The 26,552-nt window shown below is 48.5% G+C and overlaps 1 protein-coding gene across 2 annotated transcripts in view; it reads left to right on the top strand.

Annotated features, from left to right (window-relative positions):
* LMTK2 (lemur tyrosine kinase 2) overlaps positions 1-26,331 on the top strand; it is a 67,810-nt gene extending 41,479 nt beyond the window's left edge. For both annotated transcript variants that reach the window (XM_032460040.1, XM_032460041.1), the window contains exons 7-14: positions 748-881; positions 7,058-7,142; positions 8,065-8,186; positions 12,298-12,447; positions 13,697-16,661; positions 22,289-22,421; positions 22,645-22,884; positions 23,822-26,331. In XM_032460040.1, the coding sequence (XP_032315931.1) occupies positions 748-881; positions 7,058-7,142; positions 8,065-8,186; positions 12,298-12,447; positions 13,697-16,661; positions 22,289-22,421; positions 22,645-22,884; positions 23,822-23,850 (3,858 nt within the window). In that variant the 3' untranslated portion in view covers positions 23,851-26,331. The remainder of the gene's footprint in view (positions 1-747; positions 882-7,057; positions 7,143-8,064; positions 8,187-12,297; positions 12,448-13,696; positions 16,662-22,288; positions 22,422-22,644; positions 22,885-23,821) is intronic.
* The last annotated feature ends 221 nt before the right edge of the window (positions 26,332-26,552 follow it).

Raw genomic sequence — 26,552 nt, forward strand, 5'->3', positions numbered from 1 at the left:
ACCGTGAAACAAAAGCAGAGTAGGACGGCTTGACCCTGCGCGAATACCTGGGGAGCTCGGCCCTGGGGCACCCATGTGCTGGGTGTCTAATGTGAACCTGTTCATTTTCCTGCCCGTGCAGGAAGAATGGGCTTGTTGAAATTAACATCGTGAGTTTCTGGAGTGACTAGAATGTTCCTTCTCACAATGATCTCTGCTCAACACAAGGCCCTGGGGAAGCTGGCAGAGACCTGAAGCATTTACCGGCACTGAAAGTACTTTTTCCTCCTTTCCACCCATTTTCTTTCCTTCTCCCCTTCTCTGTTGCTCACGAGTGCTTTGGCGGTAGCCTTCATGATGCAGTGTTCTCCTGGAATCCTTGAAGGCAGTGCCAGTGGCCCCTCTTTCACTCTCTGCATCATCTCTTAGTTACCTGGAAGTTTCTGTACTTCTGCACTTAAATTGTGCATCATCGCAAAATTATCTTTTTTAAACTTGTTATACATGTGCTTATATAACAAGGGTAAGCTAATGTTTAATTTAGAATGATCCTAAAAGGAGAATAGTGTTTTCTCTACCTTTGAGGTATTCGGTTGGAGTTGCTTTTTGTCAATTCACACTTGTTCAGTGTGGGATTCTCAACTAAGCTCAGACCTAATTCATTCCTAATAAATAACCTTGGTAATTTATGTCAGCTAAGGCACCTGTTCAGTTGCTGGTCTGCTCACCGGATCCACTTGGGAAACTGAACCAGACTCATTTTCACAGGGCGATCTGAAGGCTTACCTGCGGAATGAGCCTGAGCCGGTGCGGGGGGACGCGCAGACCATGCTGCTGCAGAGGCTGGCGTGTGAGATCGCGGCGGGGCTGGCCGCCATGCACAAGCTGCACTTCCTGCACAGGTGGGTCCGCGCGCTGGCGCTCGTCCCTCCGCACAGAGTTTGTGGAAGGGCCTGCAGAAAGCTTCAGGAGGAAGGCTGTGGGCTGAGCTCTCGATTGGTCAGGTGGATGCTGTCCCCTGCTTCCCAGTGTCAGAATAAGGGTTGAGCTGCCTTCATTTAAACCAGTGCTGGGGAGCAGTGTGTCTTAATACAACCCGAGGTCTAGAAATGATTTCCAGAATTTCAGAGAATGTGAAAGGGTGCACGTGGCTCAGAGTCGGCAGTCAGCAGTCAAGAGTCAGCCTCCTGACGGCTCCCTTTGCATCCTGGTCAGCTGTAGGCTCTGGCTTTGACCGCCAGGTTGCACGGTGTGTCCCAGCTCACATTCCTGAGAGAGGAAGAGGGGACCTGATGGGCTGGAGTCACTGTTTTCAGAGATGGTCACAGTGTTGGGTCTCCGGACAGTGCTCCAAGAGACCTGCCCATGGCCGGGCCCGTGATCAGGCTTCGTGTGTGAGCAGCACACCTGTTGGTGTAACACGTCCCTGTGCAAACCTTTCTGGTCCAACTTGAATGGCTGCAGCACTCTGGAGCACACTGTATTTTGTTCAAACCATTGATGTAATTTTTGTGATCAAAACAATTTAAAACGAATCACAGATGATGATTCTGTGAACCCAAAAGGAGATTTCTGCTTATTTTCCTCCAGCCTTTTAAGCTCTGGTTTTTGTTTAAAATATGTTTAAAATCGTTTCTCAGGTCTCTGGGGAAACCAGGCAGTGTCTCTTTAGTTGATTTTAAATCAAGTCATTTAACTCTTTAACAATCCAAAGACCTGAAAAGGAACACCTGTGTGTGTTGATGTGGTGGGCTGTCTGTGAAGTATTATATATTTTTTTAAAGCAGGTTGCACAGGACTATATTTATAATATAACACCATTTTTTAAAAAATAAGAAAACACCTGCTTGTATTCGTAGGGTGTGTGTGTGTGTGTGTGTGTGTGTGTGTGTGTGTGTGTGTGTGTGTGTGTGTGTGTGTGTGTGTGTGTGTGAGTGAATAGACTCAGAAAAATGCCAAATTCCCAACATTACTTCAGGGTGGGGAAGAAAGAAAATTAACGTTTTTCTTACATGTCTATCTTATTTGACTTGCACAGTGGGCCAATCATTCTGATAAAGCGCTTTTTAAGAGACCCAAAAGATTGAGTTTCTTCAGGCCCACGGCAGAAACCCTTACACAAAACTTTAAAATATAAGGATCTATTTATTTTATAACTGAGAAATCTTATGTTTTGTTTCTTAATCTCAAAACAGGTTAATACCCAGCGTGTTTGTGTTATTAATCTCTCATAAAACACAGATGGTTATTACCTAATACTTGGGTTAGGAATTTTTAGATTTTGGAGAATGGAACATCTAAAACGAGTATCACATCAGAATTAGCAACATAAAGTTATCAAAGACAGCCAGAAACTGTTTAAAGCCCAAGTAGGTTTTTACTGTTGCATTTTAAAAATTGGCAAAGATGTCAGAGTAAATGTTATCTTCTGAGAGTTTCTTTAGGTTAAAGTTTTACTTCATTTGGAATCTTGTGAACTTTAGAACAAATAAAGATGATAAATCACATGGCTTGGATTTTATTCAGGTAAAAAAACTCAAGGTGAAGAAAATTCTTGAAACCATTGACAGCTGTTTCATTTTGGTTTTGTTTGGGTTTTTGTTGTTGTTGTTGTTAATGGAGGCACTGGGGGTTGAACCCTGGACCTTGTGCATGTGAAGCAGGTGTTCTACCACTGAGCTGTAACCTCCACCCCTTAATTTTGGTGTAAGAAGTAGCTACGTTTTATGTAAAATTTCCATTTGGGGCAAAATTTTGTGCTTTAAGTTTTTTGGTTGGTAGTCTATTGTATAGCATGTTTTTAACCTGGATTTTAGCATATTTATTGGCTGACTCAGTCAGACTTCCTGCACTGGTTGAAAATAGAGCATCCTGTGTGTCCGCCTGTAAACTGATCTACTAAAGCACCCCCAATTAAATTTTATTTTTACTTACTGTCTAAGAGGGGCTTATGCCTGGGTCTTGGGTAGCCCGTGTCTCTGCAGTCACACGTGACATTTGTGAAGGCCGTGTACACAGCGGAAGCTGCCATTGTGTTGTGCTCCACACCAGTCTGCCCTGCTGGCCCAGAGCCTGGGACTTCCTGTCCCAGTCCGTCCATGTTCTTGAAGGAGCAGCTCCAGTGAGAAGCCACCAGGTCATTGCAGTGAGCCTAGTGCAGGGGCTTCCAGTGGTGATGTAGCCTCGAGGGGGCTCGTGCAGCTGGAGACCTGTGACCGTGGCCTTGAGGAGTTCCTGGGTGACAGTTGTGTGTGTAGGAACCACTTGAGGATTTGCCCAGTTTTAAAGTTCTTTCTGTAGAGGGTAGGTGTCCAGTGTTACAGGAGCCGGGCGTTCACATCACCCAGTGTACGTAAGAGGTGTGCATCAGAGGATTAGGAGGGACGGGCTGTGAGCTCAGGGGCTGTCTGGGTCCTGTCACCGGGGAAGAGAAGCATGATGCCATCCGTCTTAATAAGCAGGGGTGGAAGCTGTCCAGACTCTAAGTGGTCTCTTGGTGCCACATACTCTTCCTCCTGTACCTCCCTGAGCTGCATCCCACCTGCAGGTGGTCAGTGGCAGAGTCTCTTCGCCACCCACGTAGGCATCTGTTATTAAAGCTTCACGGCTGCCAGCCGCAGAGTGGTGTGGTGAGCAGCCCAAGATGGGGTCCGAGCTGGGTGGCCTCTCACAGGCTTTACTGGTGCAAGCCACATCACCTAGGCCTCCTGAGCCTGTTTCTTCTATGAAATGGGGGTAGTCTTGCCCTGAAGTGCTGTTCTCAAGATTAGATAAGGCGTGCCATGCCAGGAAGAGTGTCCAGTAACTTTGGATTGTTTTGCTTCCCGTTCGTTCCTCTTTCGATCAGGAATTGAGGTTACTCAGGAGAGTGTGAGTGAGTGACTAAAAGAGGAGTGGGTGATTTTGAAAATGGCTCCAGCCACGTTGAGCCGTTAGAGCAGTCTGGCTGGAGGTGGGTAAGCTCTTGCCCCAGTGCACTGGGAGCGAGTGGTGATGCTTCCTTGTGAATTGGGATGGGAGGCTCTTTGGAACTCTCTTCATCTGCGAACTCCGCTCCCTGGGTCGGCCAGCTCCGCTCACGTGGCTGGGTCCCGTGCAGCCACTGACAGCTGAGGTGATAGTGAGTGCTGCCAGCCACGGGGCCCAGGCCAGAGCTCTGAGAGCCTTTCAGGGCTGAATCGCTTGGCAGCCTTGCTACGAGACCTGTTTTTCAACCTGGAGGAAGAGTATACTGGGTATGTTTGTATTTCCTGACCCAGACCAGCTGCTGACGTCAAGAAGTTACACCTTTGTGTTTTCCTGTTCTTTAGCTTGGCATGTTGTTGGGCTTTATTTTTTACCAACTTTGAATTGAATTATATCATCCTGTTGAATCTGGGTAACACTTTAACGTTTTGAAAGCATTTCATTAAAAAAAATTTTATCCTTATAAAGACTTTGTAAATTAACCCTTACAGGTTAACCTTTTTTTTTTGGTGAAGAAAACTGACAAGTGAGGCTCTGATGTGTTGACTTGCCTGAAGTCACATAGTTCTCAGTCGTGGAGCCAAGACGAGCTCCCGGGTCTTGACTGTGCAGTGCTTTTCCCACTGTGCTGTAGTGACTGGGATGGCTGGGGTGAAGTAGGGAGCCGGGTTAGAAGAAATTCGCCAGTCACACCAGCCTTCCTCATTGCAGCTGGTTGTCGGGTGATGGAAAGCACGTCCGTTTCCCTGAGAACAGCAGCTGAATTGTGTTAAGAGTCTCACAGCTTCCTTTACAAGGACAGCCAAAGGCCTTTTGCGTAGATGACTCTTCATCTTTATCCAGGCCTCTCATGAAGACCCACAGGGAACACGTGTGAGGAAGGTGGAGGCTGGGGCCTGGTGGCTCTGCTGTTGGCCCACTGCTGGGACCCTGGCACCCTGCTCTTCATTCTGGGCTCAGCGGGGAAGTGTTGGGAAGGTGGAGGGGAAGCTGGACTGGACTGTCGGGCCTGGAAATGTTCATTGGCAGTGCTCCAGGATGGAACCTCTGCTGGCCGAACCCACCAGGCCGTGCAGTGGCAGCTGTGGGTCTGGAGGCCTCCCACCCTCCTGCCCCGAGGGCCCTCCCCCTCCTCCCTCCCTCCCTTCCTTCCTTCCCTCTGAAACATAGGGACCAGTCCTCGCCTTGAGATCTGTTTCTCCAGGCACACCTCGCCTGATTGCACTTCGCAGACACCGCGGTTTTGTACAACTTGAAGGCCTGTGGCAACCCCGTGTCCAGCGAGTCTGCCCACACTGGTGTCCACCAGCATCTGCCCACTTGGTGTCTCTGTCACATTGTGGTAACTCTTGCAGCATTTCAAACCTTCTCATTATCATTTTATTTGTTACAGTGATCAGTGGTGACCTTTGATGTTACTATTGTAATTATTTTGACTTTTTTTTAAGCAGTAAAGTATTTTTTAAGTAAGGTTTGTACATTTTTTAGACATAATGCTATTGCACATTTGACAGACCACAGTGTAGTGTAAACAACATTTTTCTATGTGCTGGGAAACCAAAAATTTGACTCTCCTTATTGCGAGTTTCACTTTATGGTAGTAGTCGGGAACATGGCAGCATTTCCCGGTGTGCCTGTGCGTTGTTTGTGAGGGTAGAGGTGTCCCGAGGATTTCTCCAGACGCCTCCGTGGGCCTGATGGCTTCTGGATGGAGCCCTGTGAAAACGCTGCTTGTAAACATAGCGTAGAGAGAAGTTGAATGCAACTGACTGGAAGTGAGATCAGCGTGTTATTGAGGGCCTGGCTGGTCACGTGTTGTCCTTGATGGTTACTAATGGTGAACAGTGGAAACGCTTACCCTGGCAAAGTCACCTCAGTTCTCTGTGCCTCGGTTTCCTTTTCTGAAAGTGGGGAACATAATAGTGCCCACCTCTGAGGTCTATTGTGAAGATTAAATGAGTTAACACGTCACTTGCTTAGAGAAACATGTCGTGTAAAGTAAGTGCTTTGTAAACATTGGCAGTTATTTTATGACTGAATCACCGTTGTTAATGTACCGAGCTGTCATTGAATTATGTCGGCATCAGCTGGTGCTGTCATCAGCCTCATGATTGTTATATTTCAGACGTGGGAGCTTTGGAAATTAACGTCTTTGAAAATAAGAATTTAATAATTAGCTTAAATTTTTAGACTTCTATAGTCAGGTAAAGACAAACATTTAAAATTTGGGACTATAGAAATTCAGTCTCTGGTAACTTTTACTTATGATTTAAAACTATAAATTAGGTACCTGGTTCTGTTTTAATTTAGTGGCTTTATTATTCATATGCCAGTTGGTAATTTAGAAGATTCTAAGGGCTAAAGCCAAAATCCAAAAAATGTAATCTGTTGTCTATATGGGGAGTTCCTTTAGAAAAAATAGTTTTTACTTTTCAAGTGATGTGTTTTTGAAAATTAACTTGTTCTTAGATAAACTTAAAATGAATTGTTTTAAGTAAGTCTTGAAAACAACTCTGCCTCTTTCTTGGAGGGGTGGAGTTTGGAACAGGTGAGAGTGACTTGGTAACGGCCTCCTTGTAATGCTTGCATGTCTTTGAAAAAGGAGTTAAAAAACAAACATTTTTTTAATAATGTTGGTTATTTTGAGCTGCTTAAAGTTGCAACTTTATTCATCTTTACTTATAATGAAATCGATTGCTACTGAACTATTACTCAGGTAATGCAAGTTATTATTTTAAAAAAGCCTCAGACAACTTAGCCAATTTAGAATTCTTTCTTGGTTACTCTCAGAATATTAGGAAATGAGCCATAAGTCTGGTATTAATGCAGAATAAGGTACAGATGTGGTCAGTATTTAACCTTAGCAGTCAGAGTTATTTGCAAAAAAAAAAAAAAATCTGATCATCTCCATTCTTTAAGTAATTATGAATATGGTATTACCTTTTTCCATGAAAAAGGATTTTAAAGCATTAATTATGAAGCAGGGAGCTCAGCACACTCACTACCCTGATTACTCAAGAAGGCAAGCCTTCTTCCGTGGCACTTGCATGCCACGTTGTCCTGGTTGTCAGGCCGCCTGTTCTTGTGCTCACTTCACCCTCTCTGTTTTCAGTGATTTAGCCCTGCGGAATTGTTTTCTTACCTCGGATCTAAATGTGAAAGTGGGAGATTATGGAATAGGATTCAGCAGGTACAAGGTAAGCCAACTGTGTAAAGGTTCTCCTCTGATTTAACTTCATAGTCATAAAATGGTCATATCACAAAATGCCACACCCTTTTGGAAAGGCATGTAAATAATTATTGCCCCCTGAATAATAAAATATACGTGTCCTATAGATGTTTCTCTGTTACATGTTCAGTAAAATTTTGGCTCAAGTTCAGTAAGCTTGGAATTTGGATTTTTCAACTCTGTCATAAGTATATCCCCCAAGAAAGTCAGTACGTGAGGTTTTTACTTGTGTGTGTTTGCAAAGCTCAGCCGAGTGAGGCAGCATGGTGTGGGGCCAGAAAACACCATGCAAATATGAGTTGCTTATTCATCTACATCATAGCTCTGGTGTCTTGAGTGCTTGCTGTATAGCAGTCAGGCACCCTGAAGTGCTTGCCTCCCGATCTCGCATAATCCTCACTGTAAAGGGAGGCAGACCTAGTGTCACCCTCGTCTTACGGATCAAGGGGAAGCCTCAGCGTGTTTGTTGCCTGCCCAGAGTCACAGAGCTGGTAAATGGTTGAATGTGGACTTGACCAGTCTGTATGATTCGAAGCCTGCACTCTTACTCATTAACCAGCACCGCGCCCCTGCTCGGGGATAAGGCCCAGCATTTTTTGAAAGGTGTTTTGCTCAGAGTTTGTGTTCTGTGCACCAGACACAGCGTACCTTCCTTTTCCAGGAAGGATGACGGGCGAGTGCTTGCGGCTCAGAGACCAGCTCATGAGGCCCAGGAGGCTTCAGGGAAACCCTCACCCGCCTGTTGCCCAGAAAGTCTCTCATGCCCACTTCTCTTCCTGACATGTTTTTTGGGTGGAGTATGTGTTTTCTGAGCATGACCTGGATTAAATCATTGAGCTCACTAAAAGTGTTATAGAATTCAACATTCTGTATGCTTTCTAATAAAACAGGAGGATTATATTGAAACAGATGATAAAAAATTTTTCCCTCTGCGATGGACTGCTCCAGAATTAGTAACCAGCTTTCAAGACAGACTACTAACTGCAGATCAAACTAAGTATAGTAATATCTGGTACGTACCGATTTACCATTCTGTTAGGCTTTGGTTAGCAAAGCCCTGACTTCTTTCTTCTTGAGCACTTTCTTAAAGGAAAGTAACTGAGTAAGACGTAGGAACGTAAGAGTGCCTGACGGTGTGAAAAAGTCAGTTTATTGACATCATAGTTGTTACCACAGTTGTGATGATGTGATTAACTTTTCTCTTACCCATTCCACAGTAATAAACTCCCTAAAAGTAGGGCCAAGGCTGTTTCCTGTGCCTTCTACAGGGCCTAGCTTATAATAGATATTTAATAAATCTTTACTGAAATGAAAGGAAGAAACAGAAAGAGGTTTGGACCATTAGGTAATACTGAGGTATGGGTCAGTTTAATGGAAGTTGAAAAAATGTAAGTGTTTGACTAACAATTTCTGTTACAGCTTTCTCAGTTTAGATGTACATTTTTCGTGTATGCTGTTGTCCTGCTTTTTCTGTTTCCTTTTTTCTCGTCTTGCCTTCTTTTGGATTGATTTTTAAAAACTTTTTTTCCTCTTAGTTTGGGAGCTGTACACTCTGTTCCTATCCTTGTGTTGAATACCCTAGAAATGACAGCACGTGTATTCACTTAACTTAGTCTAATGGTAGTTCTTACCTTGGCCCTCTGTCTGAACAATACAAGGACCGCAGGACATTTTAACGTACTTTATCTCGGTTTAGCCGTACCCCCCCCCACGTGGAACTGTATGTCATTCTTGTTGGGGATATTCATTTTCCTTTTAACCTCACGAGACATTATTTTTAGGTTTATCCACGTAGTGAAATCAGTTTGCTTTTTTTTTTTTTTTTCTTCCCCAATCTCAGACCTTCCATCTGGGGTCATTCTCCTTTTGTCTGAATTACGTCCTTCAGAGTTTCCTTTAGTGAGTTTCAGCTGGTAACAGAGTCTCCGGTGTTTGTGTAGGCCTGAGCATACCTCTGTTTTGTCCTCACTGGTGAAGTGTACTTTCACTTGATGACAGTTGTTTTCTCCCAGCACATTGAAGATCTCATTCCACGGTCTTCTGGCTTCCATTGTTGCTCTTGAGAAGTCAGCTGTAAGTCTCCCTAAGCTCTTTGAAGGTAACGTGACTTTTTCTCTCTGGCTGCTTTTGAACTCTTCTGTTTGTCTTTTGGTTTTTTTAGTTTCAGTATAATGTGTATAGGTGTGGATTTTTTTTTTTTTTAATGTTTTTCTGCTTGGAATTATTTGGCTTTTCAAATCTTTGGTTGGTGTTCTCAGCCCTTACCCTTCAAATATTTCCTCTACCCCATCTTTTCTCCTTTTGGAAGTCCAGTTAGACATGCATTATGCCTTCTTGCTCTGCCTTCTGTCTCTTAATCTCCCTCTCGTGTGTTCGAGCTCTTTGACTCGCCATGCTGCACTCTAGATAATTTTTCAGATCTGTGCTCCAGCCACTAATTCTCTCTCTCTTTAAAATTCTCTCTTCAGCTGTCTCTATTCTTCTATTAAATCTCTCTATTGAGTTTTATAGTTCAGTTACTGGCTTTTCAGTTTTAGGAGGTCTATTTGAGTTTTTAAAGATTTGTCCCAGTGTTTTTAATAATTAGGTTATGGTCTACATCAGACAGTTCCAGTATCTAAAGTCTTTCGGATTTGATCTTGCTGATTCTTGTTGGTGCCTTGTTTCCCTGGGGACTTTTTTATAGTGAGGATCTTGGAAACCTAGAATCAAGAAACATTCCTCTAGAGAGGGTCCGTGTTTGCTTTTGTCAGGTACCTGGGTGTCCTGTCACGTGAGGACCTGCAGTAGTCCTGGGCTTTGTGTATTCATGTATTCAGCTTGAAGTCTCCTAGCACGCTCAGATGGTCCGAGTTTGGGCTGCGGAGCCAAGGAAGGACCAGCTCTGGGGGGCCCCCTTACACCCCCCCTCACACTCACTCACAGCTCCTCAGTGCCAAGGCAGCTTGCCTTCTAGGCTCCTGAGGTGGGGCAGGGGGCAGGTTTATTCCCCCTGTACGGAGGTCTCTGTGAGACCCCTTACCTGGGCAGGTCCTGGGCTTTGGCCTGTCCACCAGCACCACCTCCCGCATTGAGCCTGCATACCAAAGACACAGAGGTGCCTTTAGTGTCTCCTTAGTTCTCTGAGTTCTAGGTTCCTGTCCAGGTAACCCCTTGCTGTCTTACCTGCTCTTTGCTGCGTGTAGGAAGATGCCTCTTACACTTCATGTTTTACTGCACTCAGCAGGGCGACTGACCTGGACCTTAGCTTGCGTTCCCAGAGGCAGAGCCTGCCCCTTGTTCCTGATGGGTTGAGACGTCTCTGGTGGCAGGGCCGGCAGGGGTGCCGGGGGTGTTGCAAGGGACCTCTCTCTGAGAGTCCATTGGAAGCGGGGATGAGAGCTACAGGACGTTCCCCACCATGAGAAAGGCTCACTGGTCTTCCGGGAGATTCGAGCCAATGCGAGGTGAAGAGTTGGAGAGACGGGAGTGACAGGCGATGCTGGAGCTGGCTGTCCTGAGGAGCCTGGGCGGGACAGGATGGAGAGTAGAGAGCCCCACGCAGGGATGGGCTCGTAGAGGAGACACAGCTCATCTCTCCCTGTGGCCTGTGTGAGGAGATAAGAAAAGGTGCTCCGGGAAGATGTTAGAAGTGGGGGAGTGGGGAGTTGAGAAACCCCATGCTATGTGCTCTCTGAAGAACAGGGTGCTGGGGGCAGGAGTGGGGTCTGGCCTGGGGACAGGCCTTCCTGGGAGCTAAATCAGGAATCTGGAGAGACTGAGACAGGTTGAGGTGTACACTCAAAGGCGAACCAAGCTGGGTGCTGGCAACACTTATGCTGCCGCTGATCATGTATCGCCTTGGTGGTCTTTGGCATTTCATGTGAGTCTCTTATTTTTCTCAGTTAAATAAGTTGTAAACTCCCTGACGTCACTGATAGGGTCCCAGAACTGCCCTCTGCTCCTCACAGTTCTGTGCCAGTGAGAAGACGCTTCTTCCTTCTCAAACTGGATTGGGAGCTTTAGGTCTTTTTATTTCCTTTGATAGAAGTGCCCTCTCCACTTGTATACTGAATCTGTTGATTTTCTCTCTGATTTGTGAAATTAGCACCAGAGAATTTAACTCGTAAGTTATGTTGTACTCTACAATGTCAAGTAATAAACTTAGTTACTCAATACAGCTTATTACACACACAGGCGTTCTGGTGGATGTTGTTCGTAGTCATGGAAACTGTCAATACCCAAAGGGAGCTTTGTAAAGATGCAGCCTCCTAGGCCACACCTGCGTCTGCCAGCTGAGTCCTCGGGGGTGGGTCGCACGTTCCAGTGTCCAGACGACACAGGCGATCAGCCAGGTTGGGAGCCACTGCAGAGAACAGACTGTGGTACCCGACAGAGGGCAGGGAGTGGTGGGAGAAACGCAGGGAGGAGAAGGGGAGGTGGTGTTCTGTCTGACTTGAGTGGCCAAGGCCATTCCTTGGGGACAGCGCTGGGCACGCAGGCGAGTAGGACAGGTGGAGAGAGGGTCGCCCTGCCTGCGGTGACGGCCATGCACCTGGAGGCACCGTGCGGCTTGGGCAGGTGGCCTCTTCTGGCACAGTAAGGAGGGGATGTCCTAGGAAATAGCGAGGCCCCCCCAATACTCAGGAATAGCTACAGCAAGAAATACAAGGGCCAACAGGGAAGAATCACTCATTTAAAGGTTTCTACTGTTTATTACTATTGTGAATGGGATTTTTTTTTCCCACCCAAAATCTCAAAATTCAGTGTATTTATCTTGTATCTAGCCATCTTGCTGAACTCTTAAAAAACACTGTAATGATCTTTCAAGTAATTTCTTGAGCTTCGAAGTTGACGGTCACATTAGCGCCTTCTGTAATTATGCCTGTGATCTCCGTCTCGTATTGTTTTGCATTGGCCAGAACTCCTGAAGTAAGATTCCATTAGTAAATCTGATGAGGTATCCTTGTTGTGGTCCTCATTTTAATAGAAATGCCTGTTTCTAAATCATGTTAAAGAGCTATCTCGAATAACCTTTCCAGTAGACACTTTGTGTTTAAAATTACTAATGATTGTACAAATTAAAATGTGGGTATGAAAAATTTGACATCTGAAGGGGAAAAAAACTTTTCTTTTTCCCCCAGGTCCCTGGGTGTGACACTTTGGGAGCTTTTTGAGAATGCTGCTCAGCCTTATTCCAGCCTTTCCAACTTAGATGTTCTCAATCAGGTCATTCGAGAGCGAGACACGAAACTCCCGAAGCCCCAGCTGGAGCAGCCTTACTCGGACAGATGGTGGGTAACCTGTGTCACGTGTTCTCCAAAGATAAGGGAGTCCTGTCGCCGCTGGGTGTTAGTTATGTGTTCCCTCTTTGTAAACAGTGAATGTTATGAAAGAGAGCCACTTAAATATATTTATGACTGATTTTAGAATTAACATCCTTTTTTAAAATTCAATGCTATTGTTGAAAAATGTGTAGGACAATCAGGAATTGATATATTACATGTAATAAGAAAAAATATTAAGTCTGAACTAATTAGAAAAGTCCATTTTGAGGGAGTTTCCTGTTGTGGAGTGACTTTTCACTGAGGCTGTTTGTATGTGTGAGACGTGTGAGAGGAGGAGGGATGGGCAGCCTAGTAGACAGGGTCATATTTAAATTGGCAATTGAGACTAGTTTGCCTAATGTATGTTGACATTTGCCAACAAATTTGCTACTTACGAATCTTCAGGCCAGTTCTCACTCTGTTTCCAGTTATGATCGGGTTCACTCGTGGCGATGCCTCCGTGTCACCCGCCCCCAGCTAGCAGTGTCCCTGAAGCTTGCTGCCCCTGCCGTGGGCGTTGCTCAGCCCCTCCACTTGCTAGAACCAGCTCACTCAGAATAACTGGACACTTAGGCTGTGAATCTGATACTGTGGCGTCGTCCGTGTCTTCCCATCTGATCGCGGCTACGGTGTAAGGTGCTGGCTGCGCTGAGGCCAGCCTCCGAAGACCCAGCCCTGGTCGCCGCCTTCTCTGGGCTCCTTTCTCCACTCTGAGCTCCTTTCATGATCTAAGATTGTGCAGAAGACTGTGGTGTTGCTTTTCGTTGGGGGAGTCTTTAGTGATGAGTGACAGCAGCCCTTGTCTATGTGAATTCTCGCAGAATAAAGCGAGCGAATCTCAGGATGTTAGCCCAGGGCATTCTTTACTAAACAGATTATCTGTAGCAGTTGTGTCAGGAGGAGAGCATTTTAGAACTGTTTCCAAATTTGGTGGCTGTGTCCCTGGAAAATGCCCAAAGAAAAATGACACGGCAGAAGAATTGTGGGGATCCTAGAAGGTGTCCTGAGCACGCAGGAGAATTAGCCACATTTTGCATTTCTTTATTTCCCCTTGCACCATGATCTCACCGTGAACTGAACTCCTTCAGGCGGTTGGCAGTGATTAAAGTGCAGGAACTTCTGGGGTGTGGAGTTGGCCTGGGGTCCTCGTGAGGTCTTTTCCTATTTGAAAACACTTTATCTTCCGTCCATTAATTACCTCTCATGTGTTGCCCAGGTATGAAGTCTTACAGTTCTGCTGGCTGTCACCAGACAAGAGGCCGGCGGCTGAAGACGTGCACAGACTGCTCACCTACCTGCGGATGCAGAGCCAGAGGGACTCGGAGGTCGACTTTGAACAGCAGTGGAATGCTCTCAAACCAAACGCAAATAGCAGAGACGCTTCAAATAATGCTGCGTTCCCGATCCTCGACCATTTCACCAGGGACCGGCTTGGTCGAGAAATGGAGGAAGTCCTCACCGTGACTGAAACCAGCCAGGGCCTGAGCTTTGAGTACGTCTGGGAGGCAGCCAAGCATGACCACTTCGACGAACGCGGCCGGGGCCACCCCGACGAAGCCTTGTCCTACACAAGCATCTTCTTCCCCACAGAAGTTTTTGAGAGTTCGCTCTCAGACCCCGGATCCGGGAAACAAGATGACAGTGGCCAGGATGTCCCCCTGCGGGCCCCCGGGGTGGTGCCCGTTTTTGATGCCCACAACCTTTCCGTTGGAAGTGACTATTACATCCAGTTAGAAGAAAAAAGTGGTAGTAACTTGGAGCTTGATTACCCACCCACGCTGCTCACAACTGAAATGGATAATTCAGAAAGGGTCGGTGACGAGGCGTCCCAGCTTCTGACCCTCAGGAATCGTGAGTTTGAGGAGTCCAGCACAGACGAGGACTTCTTCCAGAACGGTGCAGACCCCAAAGATGCCAGTGAACCTGAGGGTGTGCATGGTACCAAGGGCCCTGAGAGCCCTTTCAACAGTATATTTAATGATCTTGACAAACCAGAGGCTTTGCCCAGTCACCAAAAAATATTTGACTTAATGGAACTCAATGGAGTTCAAGCTGACTTTAAGCCGACCACCTTCAGTTCAAGTTTGGATGACCCCAGAGAGCCAGTAACTACACGCCACTTTGAGAAAGAAAAGCCCCGTAAGCTTTTTGATGGTGAGCCTGTTTGTTCATCAGAAAATCTTACGCGCCAAGATAGTTTTGATCGGCTGGATATTGAAGAATTGTCAGAAAACTTTTTATTTCTTCAAGAGAAGAACTTACTGAAAGACTCCTTATCTAGCAAAGAACATGTAAACGATCTTCAAACAGAACTTAAAAACGCTGGTTTTCCTGAAACTCTGTTAGAAGCTCCGAGTAGAAACTCTTTGGATGCTGAGCTTACGTTTGCTGAAGATAAACCAGGCTCCTCTTTGCTGCAGGAAAACGTAGGCATGAGGGGCAGGGACACGGGCATGGCACCCAAGGGCAGCACCTGGGACGCAACGTCGCCGTCCTCCCCACAAGTGCAGGCACCACCTACCTCGCTCGAGGCAGAGGGGACGCCTCCCGACGTCTCTCCAGCTGGGTCCCTGAAGCAGGGAGGAGCCAAGCCCGTGTGTCTGGGTGTCAGCGTACGCGAAGACCCTGTCTGCCCAGAGGTCAGCCCGGACTCCGCGCTGGCCTGGGGAGACGTGCCCCCCACCGGCGACGGGTCCCGTGACCTGACTCACCAAGATGGGGGGGCCTTGAGACTCAGCAAGAGTGACGCAGTTCTTGTCAGTGACACGTTAGCCAGTAAGGTGAGTGTAGGGAGTGGCCTTCCAGAACTGGGACCGAACTTTCAGGACGAAGGGCTTTCGGAAGACCGCCGCAGCTGTGGTCTCCTGCGGCGAGACCCGGAAGCTGCAGAGACTCTGAGTCAGCTGGGTTGTAAAGATGCTGCTGCGAAAGAGGGGGGCCTGGTGTCCACCCTTTCCTCGGACTCGGCCAGTCAGGACAGCCTTTTGGAGGACAGCCTGTCAGTGCCCATCCCGCCTTCGGATCAGTCCGTGGAGACACCGGACTCCCTGGACTCGGTGGACGTCCACGAGGTGCTGCTGGGCTCCCTGGGCCCTCACTCGCCACAGAAACTCTTGCCCCCCGATAAGCCTGCGGACAGCGGCTACGAGACCGAGAACCTGGAGTCCCCCGAGTGGACGCTGCACCCTGCCCCCGACAGCGCCTCAGCCCCCGACTCGGCCCCAGCGGGCGATGGCGCTCACAGAGGGCTGCCTCCCAACCCTGTCATCGTCATCTCAGACGTGGCCGATGGCCACAGAGGCACAGAAGTGAGCCCACAGACTTCCACCCCCGGCTCCCAGAGCTCATACCGAGACTCTGCTTACTTCTCCGACAACGATTCTGAGCCCGAGAGGAAGTCGGAGGGAGTCCTGGGAGCCCTGGCGTCGGCCTTGGGAGCGGATCAGCCCCAGCCCGAGCCTGTCACCCCAGCGCAGAGTCCCGGTGCCTCAGACGGCTGCCTGGAAACTGGGAGCCGCCAGCCAGACCAGAGTTGTCTGCCTGCTCTGCAAAATTCCCATCAGGTGGAACTAGGAGACACGTGGGAACCAGCAGTGACGGATGCTGCCAGACAGACGTGTCCTTCTGACGATGGGGCTGGCAGCCCCTCGAGTCTTTTGAACTCAGAGCTGAGCAGCGGGGATGACCTTGAGGCACAGGACGAGCCCCCCTGCATGCTGGCCTCCACAGGGACTAACACCAATGAGCTCCTCGCGTTTGCAAAGCCCGCCTTCTGCTCCTGCGGCCCAGCGGCCCCCACGGGGGAGAAGGCCTCGTGCGGCCACCCCGAGGCCCCCAAGCTGAAGGAGCCCGACGTCGAAGGGAAGTACCTGGGGAAACTCGGTGTGTCGGGGATGCTCGACCTCGCCGAGGATGGCATCGACGCGGACGAGGAGGATGAGAACAGCGACGACTCGGACGAGGAGCTGCGGGCCTTCAACCTGCACAGCCTCAGCTCTGAGTCGGAGGACGAGACGGAGCACCCAGTGCCCGTGGTCCTGAGCAGCGAGGACGGACGGCACCTGCGGGGCCTGTTGAAACCCTCGGCCGCTGCCGCCACTGATCAGCCACCCCACGACTGGAAGAAGGGAAAGAAGGCGGTGACGTTTTTTGATGATGTCACGGTCTATCTGTTTGACCAGGTGTGTTAGCCGTTACCTCCAAACTGACACGTTGGAGGATTCCTGGATGTGTTAGGAAAGTGGGCCTGCTTTTTTTCTGATTGCCACTTTGGAGCCACAGATTGTTTTATCGTTCCTCAAAAAAAGGAATTGAGGGTTGGTGACCGTGACAGTTCCAAGAATATGCAGAACTGTGGTTTGCACATGGAACACCTATTAAATTAAGGGAAGGGGGTCTGCATGCTCTTCCAGGGTCCTTCCAGGTTCCTTTCCAGAACACATTTTTATAACCTGCGATCAGCAGTAGTGCCCGGCATGCTGGTGCGAGCTGGGACAGTGTGGGCTCACATGTGGGGCTGGGGCGGGACTGGGCAGCAGGACAGAGTCCCTGGCCATCCTGGTGAGGAGCTGGCCCTTCCCTCCTCCCCACTGTCACTGCTGAGTGGGCTCAGACTTGGGCTTCCTTAAAAATGAGGCCACCTACAATTCAGACATTTTTTTTTAAATGCTCTTTGTTGACCAGTCTTTGTAGCCCTTGAATTTGCTTCTGGATTGTAAGTGAAGCTGCCATTGCAGAAGGTGCGGAAGGCCTTGGCGGTGTCTCCTTAGATGGTTGGCCCTCCCTTTGCATTTAGTCCTTGGAACTGAGACTTTGGTGGCTCAGCCTCCGGTTCAGCATTGGGCCTCACACTTGAGACTCTGCCCACACCTGGGGGGTTCTGGGCGCTGCTCCACGTCCTCCCTCGGGGGTGGGTCTTCCCTCAGTTGCTGTTCCTTTACGCTTTGTTGTTCTTCTGTATTCAGTTTTTATGGTGCTGCTGAAAAAAATTAGACTGCCACATCTGAGCTACGACATGTAGGCAGGGCTGGTGAAGGCAGGCAGGTTTTGGGGGAAAAAAAGTAGACTCCTGGACTTGACCTCAGTTTTTCGGATCTGTGGGAAGGGGCGGGAGGGTCACACATCCCAGCCTCAGAACTTGTGGGTCAGGGAGTCTAGGGAAATAGTTTGCCATTTTTGCACTGAGTGGAGGAGAGAAGGGATCGCCTGGCCCCAGATTTTGTGTTTTGTTATCAGTCGTTCCAGTTCCCACATCCCTGTCTTCACCCCCTCCGTGAACTTGAGTTGTTGTGCACTTCACCACTGGTCCGTGGGTGGGGTAGACGTAGTTATAAAGTGTGTGCTGTGAGCAGTGTGGGCAGAGGGCCGGAGCGGATGAGGGGTTGGGGTAGTTGGAGCGGTGAGCTGGACGTGACTCTGGTGGAAACCCCCGGGCTACGGAAGGGCTAAACCTGTGTGTGGTCGTTGTGGGGGTGTGATGTTTTGATGGCTTCACAGGGCAGGGCAGGAAGGCGAAACATGGAGACTCAAGGCATGATGGTTACAGGAACGAAGGCACGGAGATCAAGTGTAGGATGTGCGTAATAAAGGTGAGATACGAGGACGGGGGCAGTGTCGTAGAGAAAGTCGGAAAGTGGGTAGAGTCCAGAATGAAGTCCTGAAACCTTCCTGGTGGTCTGCAGTCAGACCTGTGTGTGTGGACTTTGTATCCTGCTGTACTGGCTTCTTAGTTCTAGGAATATTTTGTTTGTTTTCAAATTCCTTGTGGTTTTCTACAAAATCAGTCACGTCTGCAATTAGAAACAGATTTGTTCACCAAACCGTATCTCTCTTATTTCTTTTTCTTAACCTTGTACGCTAGCTAGGACTCCTAGTACGGTGTTGAACAGGAGAGATGAGAGTAAACCTCGAACCCGACCTCAGGAGAATAGCACTCAGTCCTGGACCGTTGATTGTGATGTAGGATTTTTGTGGATGTATTTTACCAGATCAAGAAGGTTCTCTTCTATTCTTGGTTTGAAGCAGTTTTTATCCCGAATGGGCGCTGAATTTTGCCCAGTGCACTTTGCAGTCCAGTTGCTAGCAGCGCGTGGTTCCTGTTAGCGTGCTGGTATGTTGGATTGCATGCACTGGTTTTCAGCATTGAGTCAGCCTTGCCCTCTTGGAAAATAAAGCCCGCTTGGTTGTAAGGTTTTACTCTTGTTGATTTGCTAGTATGTTGAGGAGTTTTGTGTCTACTTCCATGAGGTGTATTGGTCTGTAATTTTGGGGGGTGTTTGCTTATTTGGCTAATTGTGCTTTGGCACTGTCTTTGGTTTTCGGTATCAAGGTAATGCTGATCTCATAAAATGAGTTGGAAAGTTACAGTCAACCCTTGAGTAACTCCGGCTTGCGTGGCGCAGGTCCAGTTACATGCAGATTTTTTTCACTAAATACCCACTGATTACTACAGGACCAAGGCTGGTTGAATTTGCAGATGCAGAACAGTGGACACCAAGGGCCTACTATAAAGTGATAGGCATACATTTGACTGTGTGGGGGGTCGGTGCCCCTCACCCCGCGTTGTTCAAGGATCAGCTGTATTTCCTCCTCTTTTGGGAAGAGATTGTATAGATTTATTCATCTTTTGAAAAAACTGATCTTGGCTTTACAGAATGTTTATTTTCTCTTTAATTTTTATTGATTTCTGCTTTATCTTTATTATTTCTTTCCTTCTTCTTGCTTCGAATTTATTTTGCTTTTCTTTTTCTAGACTCTCAAGGTAGAAGCTTAGGATTTGAGACCTTTCTTCTTTCTAACATTAGCATTTAATGCAGCACATTTCCCTCTGTGTACTGCTGTAACTCCATCCCACAAATCTTAATATCTTGTGATTTCCTTTGAGCCTTTCTCTTTGACCTATGGGTTATTTATAAAAATACTGCCTCATTCCCAAAGGTTGGAGATTTTCTTGTACTTTCTGTTACTAATTTCTAGTCTAATTCCATAATGGTCAGGGAACATATTTTGTAGAGTTTCAATTCCTTTAAATGTGTTGTTTTGTTTTGTTTTGTTTTTTCTATTTTTTTCTCTTTCTCTTTCTGTGTGACTCACTTTATCGAGATACTCACTGTATTGTGGTGGTTTGGAACTGAACCTGCCGTGTTGTTTTGTTTTAGTGCCAGAGTTACGGCCTGTCTTGGTGACGGGTCCGCGTGCACCTGGAAGAACGTGCCTTTTGCGTCCGGGGGTCGGGTTGTCCTGTAGACGTCGGGTCCGGTGGCTTGATGGTGGTGGTCGTCCCTTCTGCGTTGTTGCTGATCTTTCCGTCTGCTTGCTCTACTGCCGAGAGAGAAGGGTTGAGGTCTGTGACTACAGCTACGGATTTGTCTATTTCTCTCAGCTTTTGTGGCATCTGTTTTGTGGCTCTGTTGTTAACTTCGTCCACATTTAAGAAGATGAGATCTTCCTGGTGAATTGATCTTTTGCCGTTGCACAGCGCCCTTCTTTATTCCTTTGTCTGACAGTCATAAAACCACGCCAGCTTGCTTTTGCTTAATATGTGCATAATGTCTCTTTCTTCATCCTTGTACTTTTAATGTTTTAAGTATCTTTTTAAGTATCACCGTACTTGACAACAGTTCCTGTGGGTAGCATCTAGTCAGGCCATTTTAGAAAAATCTCTTCTGAGATTTCCTGTCTTTTAATTGGTGTTTTTAGGCCACTAACATTTAATAAAATTATTCCTGTTTGGACTCAGGTGCACCATTGTATTCGATGTTTCTGTTTGGTCCTCTGGTTCTTGTTTCTCTTCCTATTTTTGCTTTCTTTTGGGTAATTTGAACAGGTTTTAGCATTACCTTTTACCTATTGTCTTTTTTTTTTTTACTATATTTCTTCTGTTAGTATAGTTTCTGGAGTGGTTCTTGGGATTGCAGTATACATACTTGACTTTTCACAGCCTACGCAGAATCAGCATTTTACCTGAGCCGCTCCAGGAGGACCCTCGGGGCCTCACTGCCCTGTGGGCCCTCTGCGCTCCCAGCCTCCTGCCTTCAGACCATCAGACAGTGCCGTCCGTTTTACTTCTGGTGAAGTAGATACCCGCTGACTACTGCGTGAGCCAAGGCTGGCTGAATTTGTCAAACATGTTTTAAGAAACTGAAGAGAAGAAGAAGGATTATATTTAACTCAGATATTTACTACTGTTCTTACTTCATTTCGGATGTTCCAGGGTTCCTTCTGTTACCATTCCCCTTCTGTTTGAAGGGGTTTGTTTGGCCTTTTTTCCTTCATCTGAGAACGTCTATTTCACACTCACTCCTCAGGGATGTTTTCTCTGAGCATGGATTTCTGTGGTGACGTTTCCTTTTTCCAGCATTATATGATGTCTGGCTGCTTTCAGGAGCTTTTCCCTTTGCCTCTGGTTTTCAGTAGTTGAGTAGGGATTATGGGTTTCTGAATTACAGGCGTGGATTTCTTTGTATTTATCTCATTTCACGTCTGCAAAGCATCCTGAACCTGTAGTTGTATGTCTTTCACCAGATTTGGGGAGTTTTCAGTCATGATTTCTTCAAATACTTCTTCACCAGACTCTGTCCCCCCCTTTTCTGGGAGCCAGGTGTCGGGCCGTTTGCTGTGCCCCCTGGGCTGTAGGTCCTGAGGCTCTGCCCCCATCTCCCTCCAAGGTTTGCTTTCACTCTTGTTCTCATTGGATCGTTTCTGTTGATCTACTTCAGAGTGACTTACTCCGTCCTCTTGGCATCTCCATTCTGCTATTGAGTGCATCCAGGGAGTTTAAATTTTCGGTTGTGGTATTCTTCTGTTCCGAAAGTTCCATTTCCTTATCCTTTTTATCACCTGTTCTTTTGCTGAGACTTTTCTATTCATACTAGTCTTTTTCAGGTAATTCCAACATCTGAGGACATCTTGGCATTGGCATCTGTTGATTGTCTTGCCTCCTGTGAATTGAGGTTTTCCCGATTCTCCGGGTGCTGAGTAATTTTAGGTCGCACTCTTGTTACTTTATGTGATTCTGTGTCTTGTTGAGAGTCTGTGGAGGATGTTGATATTTCTGTCTGAACAGGCATTGACCCAGTGGGGTTCAGGTCGCACGTTCCAACCAGCCTTGTGGGGATGGGGGTCCCCTTTCAGGGCCTTTGCTGTGTTGTTTGACCCTGTCCCGTGCACGTGCCACCTGCTGGGCCAACTGGCCGTGGCTGTGGTTTTGTCTGTAGTTCAGTTCTCAAAGCTCTGGTGCACTGTTTCGGGTCACATATACCCTGAGCAGCTGCGGGGTGGTAAGCTGGGAGCTTGTAAACAACTTGATGGGGTCCCTTTCCTGAGCTCCCCCTCCCCTTGGGGTCCCTGGTACTGCCAGTGTCTCGGGCCTCCTCTCTGCGGTCCTCCGGCCAGAGAGCCGGGATTCGGGTCACCATACTGCACCGCACAGCTGCACTGTGGGTGGACAGAGAGGGATCACAGCTCCTCCCCCAGGTGGGGAGGAAGCTCACCCTCCTCAGAATTCGGGTGCCTGCCACCCGATTACTGCTAGCCCAGGATCGCTTGGGCTGGGTCAGTGCTCTGCGGGGTTGGTGGCCTTTGACTTCCAGTTCTCCACCCTGCCTGCTCCGTTTCCTTCCCGGAGGCTTCCTGAAGCCCCTCTGTGCATCTCCCCGGGATTTAGAGCCGTTCGAGGGGAGAGATGGGGCTCGAGCCCGGGCCCACCTTCCCCAGCACCGGACGCCCCGGGTCACCACTGATGAACCAGTGCCCCGTGGGCTCCCCAGAGCAGGCGTTGGCTGACAGGAACTTGTGTTCGGCTTTTCAGGAGACCCCAACCAAGGAGCTGGGCCCCTGCGGAGGAGAAGCACGCGGGCCTGAGTTGGGCGGCCCGGTGCCGACGTCAGGTTCCCCCTACCTGAGCAGGTGCATGAATTCTGAAAGTTCAACTGATGAAGAAGGTATTTCACCCCTTGGGCATGTTTAAAAAGAAGCTAAAAGGTGCAATGTGAAGTGTTTTGAGTATCAGTTCACACATCACTCCCAGTGGCCCTGGGACCCCGGGAGCAGCTCCGCCATCTGCGCCCCAAGGCAGTGCTTGGCCCCGCAGAACACACTGCTTGGGCTCTCTGGTCTTTGTGGTGAAGTCATCAAAGGAGAGTCATTTTTATTTTTTACTTCCAGGTGGAGGCTTTGAATGGGACGATGACTTCTCCCCAGACCCTTTTATGTCCAAGACAACAAGTAACCTTCTTAGCTCTAAACCTTCCCTTCAAACCTCCAAGTACTTCTCGCCGCCGCCGCCACCCCGGAGCACCGAGCAGAGCTGGCCCCACGCGTCCTACTCCAGGTTCTCCATCTCCCCTGCCAGCATCGCCAGCTTCTCTCTCACACACCTCACAGACTCGGACATTGAGCAGGGAGGTGAGAGGATGCGGGTGCCGGGGGTGGGCGGCAGTCTGGGAGGCCTTCTCCTCTGGGCTGACGGTGCGTTCGTCTGGTGCCTTCCTGGGGTTTGCTGAGAAGGTTGCAAAACCCTTCATGAAGTGCTCCCCGCCTTACCAGTGTGCTCTCTGGGCCACATCCCCACGCTCAGGCTTTCTCCCTGCCCTGCTGGGCCAGCTGGCCCGGGGCTAGAACTTGCCCTGGGGTTGCTCCCCCCGGCCCCTTTGTCACTCTGTTTCCCTTTTTGCTCTTAGCTGCCCACCCCCAAATCTGCTTCTGTTCCCCAGACAGAAGCAGCTTTGCAGAATGCTTGTGCTCTGAATAACACTTGGCCTTGACTTGGGGCTTAAGCCCAAATACACTCTGCCCCTTCTCTGGGAATGTTGATTTTGCCATTAAGTCCTGGTCTTCGTGTGACACCAGGAGGCCTGGGGGACAGGTGACAGGCAGGGCACATTTGAAGTCATAGTATCTGAACACATGGATCCTTTTTTTCCCCATAACTAGATTTGAAGATAAACGTTAACAGGTACACTTTTTGATGTGGAGTTTGCAGGCCAAATAGTAACTGTGAAGTAGAAAGAGATTTTATTTGTGTTTGTGCTGTTTAATTGCCGATTAGATAACGCCCATTACCCAGGGACCTGTTGGGGCAGAGGTGTTGGGGGCAGAGCTGGGCTTCTCCTGTGCCCGGAGCACTGACACCGCAGCAGCGTGTGAGCCGAGCAGGTGTGCTGGCCGGAGAGCCCGGCAGGTGCTGCTCCTGCGGGAAGCGGCCGGCGGCTCTGGCAGGTGGCCACTAGCCCCTGCTGGTTTCAGTTCCTTTTTCTACAGTGGGAATCAGCTGCCAAGCACACTATTTTTATCTGTGATGATCGTTTTAAAAGCCCAGCTTTGCTTGCTCTCTCCTAACCAGGAAGCAGTGAAGACGGAGAGAAAGATTAGGTGACGCAGAGGCACCTCAGACCCGGCTGCTCCCCCGCAGCGGCGTTCCTGGTACCCGCCGACTGGCGGCCCCCTACTCCGTGGCTGCTGATCCTGGACGGGAAGAAGGACCCAGGAGGCCAGAGGGAGTGGTGCAGTGGGCCGGCCGGAGGCGTGGTCCCGTCCAGCTGGTCTAGTGCAGCTTGCTGCCTTTGCCCTGCGCCCCCGGCCACTCCCACCCACCGGCAGGGTCTGCGACTCCGTCCTCACGGAGTGTGAGCCTGTCCTGCGTAGGGGGACCTGTCGGCTCCGGGTTGTTCCTGGTTCCCACGTGGGGTGTTCTCCGCGGCCACACCTGTGCATCCATCCTGTCTGTGCACGGGGCCCTGAGGACCACAGTGGGAATTGGCACCAGTGAGCCATATTTATTATTTTTAAAGAAATCACTAATTGCTTTCTGTAATTGCACTGTGGATAAATGTTCTAAGAGTCTCTCATATTGTACAGAATCGTAAATTATTCAAGGAGAAATAAGGCAGGTCAAGCTGGTGCTATCCACTAGTTTGATTTTTTTTCTTCTGTTTTATAGTTTGTTTGCTCTGCATGGTACTTGTAAAGCTTAAATATTTTGAGTGTTATGCCGTCTTTAGAATTGTTGGAATTGTACATATGGTACTCTTTCGTAAATGATAAATGATTCTGAATGTTAGCGTTTTATGTTCTTACAGGAAATATTTTTGATGAGTCCAAAAAGACTGCTCTGTTTTGTTGACTGAAACACATTTGTGTCTCTTCTCTATAAGGTGGTTTCCCTGTTGCAAATGAGGCTTCTCTGAGGAGCTGAGGGTTTTGCAGCCCATCCGTGTGATTCTCCCACCCACCCCTCCCCCAACTTTTTAGAAACCCTTTTGGTAAAAATTGACAGGTGGTTCCCTGAGCCCAGCTGTGGTCAGAGTGCCCAGTCCCCCACCCTCTCCCCGGGGACCCACGTCCTGCTGCGCGGGTCCTGCTGCATGGGTCGGGGGTCTGCCAGCTGAGCAGGGCCCCGAGTCGCTGCCCCTCAGAGCTGGCCCTTCTGCTTGGTTTGGAGGCATAGCCTTGGTGGCCTCGGGGTCCTTGGGTTGTAGCTTCTTTCTCCAGGATGGTGGAGAACTGAGCGTAGAAGCTGCCCCACGGGGGGCTGTGGGCGCCAGGACGGTTTGAGTTCACGCTGTTTGTGCAGTTCAGGTGTTGAGCTGCCGAGAGTCTCTGGAGCTGAGTTGTCCCCTCAGACCCACTCCGGGTCCCATCCCGTCCGAATGCAGCTGGTCCCTGTAACTGAGGAGATGCACTACATCCCACAGCTGTGAGGGGGACAGGGGGCAGCGGCGGGGCCTCCGCAGCCAGCCACGGCCTCCTGGCTGGGGCCTTGGGCAGCCTGAGTGGCCGTTGCACCCAAATGCTGCGCTGCACTGACACCCCCACTTTTGCATTAAGCACCAAGTTCACCCCTTGCTCTGAAAGGCCCGCACGTGTCCAGTGCAGCTGTAATGTTGGCAGGAACCGGGTACTGATGATAAAAAGCTGACCTCGACCCGCTGTGGTCCTCAGGTAGACAGCGTGGCTGTGCTGTGCGCACTGGGCAGGGCCTCGGGCCTGGGTCCCCACACGCTGGCCTCTTGTCCCAGCTGCCTTCCGGTGCTGATCTGCTTTCCCGACTCCAGCGGGACCCTGGGAGACGCCAGGCCCAGGCTGGGGCCACGGGATGGGAGTCACGGGAACCGGGTCCCAGAGGCAGAGGGGTGCGCTTGTCAGAGTTTACATTGTAGATTGTGCCCTTTGTTGTCAGTCTGGCTCACTACCGTTTTGTACTAGCAATAACTTTCCAGAGCAAGAAGATTCCAAACGGAAGGAGCGCCTCTGACCCTCCCCAGGTGTGAGCACAGAGCACTGCAGAGCTGGCCTCTGGCGTGCGTGTGGGAAACACAGTTCACAGGGCATTAGGAGGGGGTTTTGCCAAAACTGTCATAACTCTGAATTTCTTGCTGTGGAGACTTCTGAGGTTTCTGAATTTTTATATCTAACTACCGGTCTTGGTTGGGAGAGAAACGAGAGGCAGTTAATACTAGTTTTTTCAAATTACAGTTGCAAGGAGTTCAGATTTAATGACTGAAATCATGCAGATCCATAGAATAGATAGTCTTCATATACAGTGAGCCCAGGATGCATTTATTGATGTTTTGGGGCTGTACATTTTTCACTATGATTAAGGAGATTTTAACAACATAATTCCCATTTTAATTTATTTTGAGGTTTGTATCACTCATAATTAATTGCCAAAAACATTTTCTACATGGAGTAGGGGTGGGGTGGGGTGGGGCAGTAGGTCTTAGTGTGGTGTTGCATGGTCGGGGAGATTTTATATTTGTAATAAACATGTGAATTAACATGTTGTTTTGAAATCTCAAGCAATACACAGGCAATTACGTAGATTAAAATTTTCAGCCCATTTTGGAAATACCAGCATGTGCTTTGTTGTTTGATTCTTTTTACTGAGTTGGTTTTACCAGTAGTAGGTTTTCCGACCGTACTTGTCCTAATAAATTATGCAAAGAAATCAGTGGCATTCTCTAGCTAACGCAGGTGAGGTTCATAGTACCTGGTTCATAGTGCTGTTTCCTGGCCTCCTTTGGGATCTGTCTTACTTTGGTGGAGTTTACGTATCTTAAATCCCACAGTAAAAA

Source organism: Camelus ferus, chromosome 18 (genome assembly GCF_009834535.1).
Source record: "Camelus ferus isolate YT-003-E chromosome 18, BCGSAC_Cfer_1.0, whole genome shotgun sequence".
NCBI lineage: Eukaryota > Metazoa > Chordata > Mammalia > Artiodactyla > Camelidae > Camelus > Camelus ferus.